This window comes from Neltuma alba, unplaced genomic scaffold (genome assembly GCF_004799145.2).
Source record: "Neltuma alba isolate B1F8T4 unplaced genomic scaffold, ASM479914v2 tig00010952_pilon, whole genome shotgun sequence".
Classification (NCBI taxonomy): domain Eukaryota; kingdom Viridiplantae; phylum Streptophyta; class Magnoliopsida; order Fabales; family Fabaceae; genus Neltuma; species Neltuma alba.
Genome location: NW_021635722.1, coordinates 174370 through 184098, shown reverse-complemented (window position 1 = coordinate 184098; position 9729 = coordinate 174370). Strand labels below are relative to the sequence as shown.

Genomic DNA, 9729 nt, shown 5'->3' with positions numbered 1-9729 from the left:
ATGTAAATTAATTTATATAATATATCAATAAAAAACATAAACTAATATGTAAGGATAAAATGGTAAATTGATTATTACTATCCCTCCCCTCCCCTCCCCGAACCAAACAAGGGATCATTAAATGCCCTCTCCTCCCCTCTCCGAACCAAACAAGAGATCATTAAATGCCCTCCCCTCCGGCCCTCCCCTCCTTTTTAATCAAACCAAACAAGGGGAGGATGAAACCTCCCCTCCCCTCCCCTACCCCTCCCTCCCCTCCCCCCCCTTCCCCTCCCCTCAAACCAAACAGGCCCTTCAAGTATCATAGAGAAGAAGATATTTTATCCATCACTGAGAGGTTGAATATTATATATTTCATGGCACTGGTCAGTATGAAATCCTCCATTTTCTCCTTCCATCCCAAATTCCCTTTGGTCCGTACGAAATCCTCCATTTTCATGGCATTGGTCTGTTTGAAATCCTCCTTCAAACCCTATTCTCAGCCTACGGCTGACAAATGGATCATCACTAAAAAAGGCCCTTCTACCCCTTTGAGAAACTTTGTAAGTAGTGGAAACCTTTGAGTTATTTCTATATATTCTACGCCATGCGTTTTCTGGAGTTTTTCTGTATTAATAACTTTCTTCCATGGCAGGATCACCTCTGCGATAATCTGGAAGGAGAGCTGAAACTGTACAAGAACGTTCTTAAGAATGTAGGTGAACAGTCAGTGAAAGGCTTGTACATGGTTGATGCTATGCAACGCCTAAATATCGATTACCACTTCCAAGAAGAAATTGACGAATTCCTTGCAACTCAACACACGATTTTCAGCACTTCTGGAAGTGGCTACGACCAAGACGATCTTCATCGGGTTTCTCTTCTCTTCCGCCTTCTGAGACAGCAAGGTCATTTTGTACCTGCAGGTGGGGACTGATACTCTAAAAACAGAAACATATCATGTTAATCCCCCGTTTCTTAATATAAGACTTAATTAACTAATTTGAATAAATTAAGGATGTTGGTTAAATTAGTTAGTATAATACGTTTTTTCTAAAACATCCTAAGTATTTTTCTTAATTTCCTCCCTTCCTGTCCTACCTGATTATTGTTAAGAAAATATTAATAGGGTTGACTTTAAAAACAATATATAAACATGTGAAATGAGTCTCATATATAGAACCAATATCAACTCCCTGGTTAGGTCTTATATTAAGTACGTATATTTTTTACTGAAAGGGTACTGATAAAATAGTTTGTTTTCTTTTTGTCGAGTTGCAGAGGTGTTTGAGAAGTTCACAGCAAAGGAGGGGAAGTTTAGCAACAAGGTAAGTAGATATGTCAAGGGAATGGCAGAATTATATGAAGCTTCACAGCTAAGAATGCCGGGAGAAGCCATACTTGATGAAGCTGAACAGTTTAGCCGGAAGATGCTGAAGGAAATAAGTGCCAACATTGGTTTTGATAAAGCTGTGTTTGTGAGGAGTATTTTGGAGCAACCATTTCACAAAAGTCTGCCAATTTTCACTTCCAGAAACTTGTTTCATTGCACTCATGGCATGAACAGATGGCTCAATGCCTTACAAGATGTGGCCAGAATGAATTTCAATATGCTTCAATCGGCTTGCCAAATGGAGATCCTTCATATTTCTAAGTATGCTTCTGAAATACTTCAAAAAAAGATTTTTTTTTATCTTTATATGTTTGCCGAAATCTTTTTTTATCATTATATGTTTGCCGAAATACATATATGTTATTTTTATTTCCAGATGGTGGACTGACCTTGGATTAGCGAACGAGTTGAAGTATGCTAGAAACCAACCATTGAAATGGTACATTTGTTCACTGGGATGCCTAACAGATCCATCTTTGTCAGAAGAAAGGGTAGATCTCACAAAACCAATTTCCTTCATCCACCTAATAGATGACATTTTTGATATATATGGGACCCTTGAAGAACTAACTATTTTCACAAAAGCTGTTATCAGGTACGCCTCAAACGCTCAAATTGTCTAGCATTCCTGTACAAATATTGCTGGTACAAGTTAAAGATCGCAGATATTGATCTTGTTTGAATATATACAGATGGGATATTGAAGCTGCAGAAGAGCTACCTGATTACATGAAGATATGCTTTAAGGCACTCTATGATCTCACCAATGAAATCAGCTACAAAGTGTGTCTAAAGCATGGATGGGACCCCAGTACGTCCCTCCGAAAAGCGGTCAGTATATATATTCAACATTATCACAATTTTACTGTTATGATTCAAATGTTTGAAACATTAGTTGTTCACTGGTTTTGTTTTTACTTGGTGCAGTGGGGAAGATTGTGTGAAGCATTTCTGATAGAAGCAGAATGGTTTGCTTCAGGGAAGATACCCAGTGCAGAAGAATACTTGAAGAATGGGATAGTAAGCTCAGGAGTGCATATAGTAATGGTTCACATTTTCTTTCTGTTAGGTCAAGGAATCACCAACGAATCAGTGCAGAAAATAGACTGTACTCCAACCATCATCGCTTCGACAGCAACAATTCTTCGTCTCTGGGATGACTTAGGAACTGCTGAGGTAAACATTCTCTTCACAAAATCAACATTCTCCAAAATCGTTCAGTTTCCGCCGCATTTAAGAAACTGGAGAAATCAGTAAGGAAAAAAACACCATATATATAGTTACAGAAAAGTAATTAGTATGATGCGAATGAAGAGGGGTTAATTGATTGGTTTGCAGGACGAGAATCAGGAAGGGAAGGATGGATCATATATGGAATACGTGAAGAAGGAGATGAGGAACAATGAAATGGCAAGAGAGGTGGTGATGGCTAAGATCGCAGATGCGTGGAAGAGTCTGAACAGAGAGTTCATAATGGATGACTCATTTTCTTCATCATTCAAGAAAGCATCTCTTAATCTGGCAAGGATGGTGCCATTGGTGTACAGTTACGATCACAATCAATGCCTTCCCAAACTAGAGGCCGGAGTCAAGTCGTTGCTTTATGATCAAGTTCCTCTATGATTAGGATTCCCACAAACTTCTTTTTCAAATGCAAGAATGAGATAAAACAAATCATAATCATATTAGTGCTTAGATTCTCTCTGTCTCTGTAAAAGAGCCAAGAGTGATGTTGTATGAGAAAGACGGCAATATCGTAATCGGTTGATGGAAGGCATAGCGGTAATCTATTCTTTTCCCATGCCACCCCACAGTTCTTTGTGATCAACTTCTTTTCTGATTATAATTCAGAAGCACCGACAATATCATGACGGATTTAGATTTATTTCTCTCCACGATGGCACGGAGGTCCCACGAAGTACAAAATATTCAAACCTGTTAATTAATCAATTTTTTTGTCTTTGAAAACTTCTTCATCAAATTGTTTATTTTAAAGTATTCATAGCAAAGGAAAATGGCGAGAGAAAGAGAGAGAAGCTGTGTGAGAGAGAGAAGGTCGTCCGATGATCCAGGATCCCAAAAGCAGCCGCCTGATCACCTGCAAGGGAGTCCGGTGTGCTGTGAAAGGTCACCAATAGACATTCTGAGTACGAAGGATAGTGAGGGCACCTTGGTTCCTTCATCTTTCCCGCCTCTAAGGAAAACGTTGGGAAATAACAGTAATAAGAAGGAAGAGAGAGGGAAAGTGCCGAGAGTAGTAGGCAATTTCACTGATGAAGTCTCAGTAGAAGCGAGAGAGGAAGACTGGATGTTAGAGAAAGGAGTAGAGTCGAGCGGCCTGCAAAAAGAACCTCTCTCTTACAGAGAAGCCTTGAGACCAAAAACAACTTATGAGAAGAAGCAAGGGGAACAAACTAGGGAGGAGGAAGAATGGGACGGTAATCTAATGTTCGAAGACCCAAAGGAGTTGATGGAAGGTGTAACTATCACCGATACGGTTAAAGGGCCTAGCTTTGAGTTCTCAAAGAGACAAGGCGTCTAGAGAAAAAATGAGAGAACACACTCATCATAAAACTATTAGGAGGATCACTGGAATTTATGCAAATGAGAAGAAAACTCCAATTGATGTGGGGAAAAGCCGGGAGGGTTGATATCAATGACATTAGCAATGGTTTCCTGACAGCATCATTCCAAGCGATAGATGATTACTATTTCGCACCCGAAGGCGGTCCCTGGCTCATTCAAAACCACTATCTAACAATGCAAGTTTGGAAATGGAATTTCAATCCCTGGAGTGAGAAGATACAGAGACTCGCGGTTTGGGTGAGACTACCAGGCCTCCCTGGTGACTACTATGACAAGAAGTTTTTCTTCAATCTAGGGAACAGGATTGGTAAAGCAATAAGGGTGGATGAAATGACACTCCCAAGAGCAAGAACCATGTTCGCTCATATGTGTGTAGAGATTGATCTGAATGCTCCACTGCTACCGTAGTACCTAGTTGACAAAAACTGGTTGAAAATAGAATATGAAGGGTTACATATGATTTGCTTCAATTGTGGAAAGTTTGGTCATGGTACAAAGAGGTGCCCTTTGAAAGTGAATCATATAGAAGGAGATTCGGTCAGGAACCAAGGGGAAAAATTACTGAAACAATGATGAAGCACCGAAAAGGTCACCGTCGATGGAAGAGCCAGCCAACCCATTCAGCGATTGGATGGTTGCACATCTACTGAAAAGAGGTCAAAAAAATGTCACTAGGGATAATAGAGTAGGGGGCGTGATGAAGAAAGATGTTAGAGGGGGAAAGGCTCTGGCCAGTCATACGAGATTTGAGGTTTTGGTGGTTGAGGAGGAAAAAATGGAAAAAGAAACAAGTAGGTTGGTAGGAGATAGACCTCTTCTTGATATAACTAATACAAATCAAGAAGCAGGAGTAGAAAAAAGAGCAGGGGAGAAACTGAAAAGTGGAAAGAAGGAACTGACTAAGGTGTTAGGGGAGAAAGAGGTGACAAGGATAACAGGGTCTTGCTTCGAGAAAAAGAAAGAGATAATGGCAGAGGAGGGGATAGCAGCTGGAGTGAAAAACAAGGAGAAAAAGGAGGCAAAAATTAATAGAAATAACAAGGGGGGATGGGCATACAAAAGCAGGGCAAAATGAAATGAAAGAGGGGATCTAGCAAGAAAATGTTAATGGGCCGAGGACCTCAAGAAATAACTGTCAGCAACCCATGAATAGGAATCCCCAACCGATCTTGATAGAAGTCAGAGAAATGGGCCCAGAAAATAAGCAAATGTCCAATCTTAAAGAAAACAAAGGAGGGCCAGAACATTTAGGTATGATGGAAAAAGAAACTGATTGCATAGACTTGGAGGAAAGTAAACCACCCGACCCTGAAGAGGTAGGGGGAGTAATGGGCTTATCAGCATGGAGCAATTGTTAAAAGCCCAATGCCAATCAATCCTTGAGATTGTAGAGGAGCAGAGAAGCTAGTGCATGGGCTTGTAAGGTCTATGTCTATGACTGTTTCCTTTTTACTCCTTTGCTTAATGATAGTTGTTTGGAATGTCTGAGGGGCTACTGGAAAATAAATTTGGTTATGCCTTAAAAGATTTGGTAAGAAGAATGAAACCAGTTCTGGTAGTGCTAGTGGAAACAAGATGTAGTGGTGAAATAGCCTGGAAGGTTATTAAAAGATTGGGATTCAGGAGAAGTCATGTTGTAGAAGTGCAAGGCATGTACGGGGGGATTTGGTTACTATGGAACAATGACTGCGTTAAATTTCAGTTCCTGGAAAATAGTAAGCAACACCTTCATGGCCTGATAAGTGGAATTAGTGAAAAAAGCCGGTACTTCACCGCAGTCTATGCTAGTCCCAGGGAAGCAGAGAGAAAGGACTTGGGGGAAAATTTAGAAAGTATTTCCAATAAGGTACAGGGTCCGTGGCTTGTGGGAGGGGATTTTAGTGATATTAAAACGCGGGATGAACAACGAGGGGGACGTGAACCATGTGAAAGAAAGTGCAAACGATTCTATAATAACATTAACAGATGCCAGCTAATCAACATGGGATCTGAGGGACCACGTTTCACCTGGCGAGGCCTTTTGGTAGCCACAGCAGAGAGAATTTTCAAGAGACTCAATAAAGCCTTGTGTAATTCTACATAGAGAAATGAGTTTTGCAAAGCCCATGTGAGAATGGGCCCAAGGGTGGAATTAGACCACCACTCCCATTCATTTATCTTAAACAACCCCAAGGTAATAGAACCTGCCGTCCATTCAAATTTGAAGCAATGTAGTTGAGGCATGCCGATTTTAAACAATACCTAAGTCGTAAATGGCAAAAAGGGAGGGAAGCACATCAGGAATTGGAAGAATTGAAACCTTTTCTAACTGAGTGGAATCATACTGTGTTTGGCCATGTTACTAAAAAGAAAAATAAACTGGTCAGAAGAATAAATGGAATACAAAGAGCTAACGGTGAAAGGGACAATGAGTACCTGGAGACCTTGAGAGGAAACTTCAGAAGGAGCTGGTAGAAATTCTTAAGCAGGAAGAAGTTTTTTTCTTCTAAAAAGCCCGAATCAAATGGTTGAATAATGGTGATAGGAATACATCCTATTATCATACCAAAACCAACATTAGAAGACGGCGAAATAGAGTATCCAGCTTAACAGATGACAGCAACGAAAGAGTTGAAGGAAAACAAGAAACAGGAAAATTAATTAATGACTATTTCCAACAATTATTTCGGGAAGAGGAGAGTAACCAAAAATGGTTTAATATTGTGCACCGCTAGCCAGAGATAAAGAATGAAGACTGGGGTATTGTAAATGGCAAGATCTCTTCTGAAGAAATCAGAGAAGCTATGTTTTCCATAGGGGGTCTTAAAGCACCAGGGGAAGATGGATTTCTAGCAGTTTTCTTCCATAAATATTGGGATATAGTGGGAGAAGAAGTTTGCAAGACTATCCTTAAGCTGTGGGAGAAACCTGAGGAATTGAAACAGATTAATGCAACTTTAATTACTCTTATTCCTAAGGTTGGGAATCCTGAGAAAGTCTCCTAATTTAGACCTATTTTCTTGTGTAATGTGTTGTATAAATGTTTGTCCAAGATTTTTGGTAAGAAGACTGAAATTGATTCTACTTGACATTGTGTCCCCCTATCAAGTCAGCTTTGTTCCAGGCAGGAATATTAACGATAACATCATCATTGTGAATGAAATGATACAATCAATGCAGAGGAAAAAAGGGAAAAAAGGCTTTATGGCTATCAAGGTGGATTTAGAAAAGGCTTATGATAGAATGAGTTGGGAGTTCATTGAACAAATCTTGAAGGAACTGAAGTGCCCTATTGAAACTACAAGGAGAATTTTGGGATGCATCAATGTGGATTCCACCAACATTCTTTGGCGTGGAGAAAAACTAGAAGGATTTCATACTAGCAGAGGCATTAGATGAGGAGATCCCGTCTCCCCCTATCTCTTTATACTTAGAATGGAAAAACTCACACTACAATCCCGGATAGAGTGAGAGAGAAACAGTAGAGAGAGGACTGAGAGCTGGCCGTAAAGGGCCGATCATATCACATATGATGTTTGCTGATGATCTTGTTCTTTATAAAGAGGTGGACTTAACCTAGGTAGAAATTATAACTAATTGTTTGCAGGAATTTGGTGAGAGCTCAGGTCAGAAAGTGAGTCAAAAAAAGTCCTGTATCTATTTCTCACCTAATGTCACGTAGCACACGCGGAGGAGCATATGTCAATATAGTAATTTCAAGCAAGTGGAGGACTTAGGAAAATATCTTGGAGCTGATATATCATTACTGAAAAGGAGAAGCTACAAAGAAAGTTGAGTGGATGGAAAGCAGCAAGTCTATCATTGGCAGGAAGAGTAACATTGGTTAAATCAGTTACGAGTTCTATGGCCCTCTATCCAATGCAGCATGATCGGATCCCATTGTCAATTATTGAAGAAATGGAGAAAGGAGAAAGGTGATTTATCTGGGGGGAGGATGAGAACTCCCATAAATGGCATGCTCTGAATTGGGAAACTCTTTGTAGACAGAAGGAAGAAGGTGGGCTAGGTATCAGGTCCCTCAAGGCTATGAATGATGCCTTTCTACTCAATTTTCTATGGAGATTCATTCAAGAACCTAACTCTCTTTAGGTTCAGGTACTAAAAGGAAAATACGATAGAGAAAGAGGACAAGGTGAGCAAATATTTACAAAACAAACTGACTCAAGGTTGTGGAAGGAATTAGGCAAGTTGTGGGAGAAATTTGTCATGAATATTGAAGCAGGACAGACGAGGGAGCAACATCCAGAAGCTGAATGCAAATGGAAACTCACTAGTAATAGGGAGTTCTCAATAGTAAGTGCGTATAAGTAGATCAAAGGAAGGCAAGAAAGAGCGGGATGGAATCAATGGGAGAGGATATGGAAACTCAAAATCCCTGAGAGAATGAGAATCTTCATGTGGAGAGCTATGCACAATAGACTACCAACGTAGGTCCTGACTAGCAAATGGGATAGGGGACAAAGGTGGTGCCCAGTCTACAATAAGGAAAAAGAGACGATACTCCATGCACTCCGAGATTGTCCCTACGCAACACACATTTGGAGACAACTAGTACCATGTGAGAAGAGAGTTAACTCCTTTGGTCAAGACTGGACAGAGTGGCTTGAAAAAAATAGCAATAGAAAGGATAAGGTCTCAGAAAAAATAAGATGGGCTGAGTTATTTGCAATGGGATGCTAGCAAATCTGGAAATGGCAGAACCTATGGGTCCACAATCAGGACTTTGAACTACCGTTCAAGCCAGAGGAAATAATTCAAAGGTATCTAGACAACTACCACCATAAATTGGGGGGGGGGGGGGAATATGTGGGATATGGCTGAAGCATGTGTGATCAATAGGACTTGGCAGCCACCAAGATCAGGCTAGTGTAAACTAAATACTAATGGAACTGGAGCAAGGAACGGCTGGAACGGGTGTGGTGCAGTGATCAGAGGAGACAGTGGCGAATGGCTTGGAGGATTCACAATGAGAATAGCAGAATGCACCGTAGGTGAGGCAAAAGCAAGGGGTATCTTGGAGGGATTGGAACTTTGCTGGAAGATGGGATTCAGGAAAATAGAAGTAGAGAGCGATGCAAAGTTAATTGGGGAAGCTATAAAGTACAAAAGAAATATTGAAGGTAACTACAACACGTTTGCTAGCATTCATGAAATGTTAAATCTAGAGTGGCAGGTTCAGATCAACCATGTGTACAGAGAGGGCAATTACTGTGCTGACAGAATGGCTACAATAGGTTGGGAACAACTTGAGACAAAGCGTTTCTGGCAACTAACCCCGGAGGACCTCCAAAAGCTGTTGCCTGATGATCTGCTGGTTTTTTATGATTTAGGCAGTAGTGGAATTTAGTTGCTAGTGTTTTCTCTTTTTTCTGTTTTCTCTTTCTTCAACCGATACGGAGGGTTGTTGCTTTGGCTTAGGGCTTAAGGATTGGACCTAGAATCAAGGGAGGGTTCCTGCTCTTTCATCGATCTTAGCTCCGTTTGAAACAAAGAGAGGCTCTGAAACTCGTGCAATATAAGATTATTATTCAGTTGCTGAATTTCGGTGGCACATCTATTTACCTTTCTTTAATGGAGTAGCAGAAGTAAAACCTCACGTGCAGCTATATGAATAAAGGAAAATATTAAGAAAAATATGAATGAAAAAAGCACACATATAGAGGAACTCAATGCAGGAGCAAGAATATCGGGGATGTTATATACTAGCTCAAAAAATCGAAGAACTACAGATGGAAGATTGGAACATTAGCTGGCAACATGTTTACCGAGAG

At 40.4% G+C, this 9729-nt stretch overlaps 2 protein-coding genes across 2 annotated transcripts; both read left to right on the top strand.

Moving 5' to 3' along the window:
- Positions 1-437: 437 nt before the first annotated feature.
- Positions 438-3170, top strand: LOC114760241 ((3S,6E)-nerolidol synthase 1). The gene is made up of 7 exons (XM_028949508.1): positions 438-542; positions 635-905; positions 1261-1633; positions 1749-1967; positions 2065-2203; positions 2300-2548; positions 2711-3170. The coding sequence occupies exons 1-7, from the start codon at positions 438-440 to the stop codon at positions 2993-2995; spliced, it is 1641 nt and encodes a 546-aa protein (XP_028805341.1). The 3' UTR covers positions 2996-3170.
- Positions 3171-8924: 5754 nt separating this feature from the next.
- Positions 8925-9305, top strand: LOC114760240 (uncharacterized). The gene has a single exon (XM_028949507.1). The coding sequence runs from the start codon at positions 8925-8927 to the stop codon at positions 9303-9305; it is 381 nt and encodes a 126-aa protein (XP_028805340.1).
- Positions 9306-9729: the final 424 nt, after the last annotated feature.

Bases quoted from the DNA above. Each gene is read 5' to 3' on its own strand.
- LOC114760240 (XM_028949507.1), top strand. From the start codon at position 8,925: ATGAGAATAGCAGAATGCACCGTAGGTGAGGCAAAAGCAAGGGGTATC.
- LOC114760241 (XM_028949508.1), top strand. From the start codon at position 438: ATGGCATTGGTCTGTTTGAAATCCTCCTTCAAACCCTATTCTCAGCCT. The intron at 906-1,260 runs GTGGGGACTGAT...GTCGAGTTGCAG, and splicing joins AGGTCATTTTGTACCTGCAG to AGGTGTTTGAGAAGTTCACA. The intron at 1,968-2,064 runs GTACGCCTCAAA...GAATATATACAG, and splicing joins TTCACAAAAGCTGTTATCAG to ATGGGATATTGAAGCTGCAG.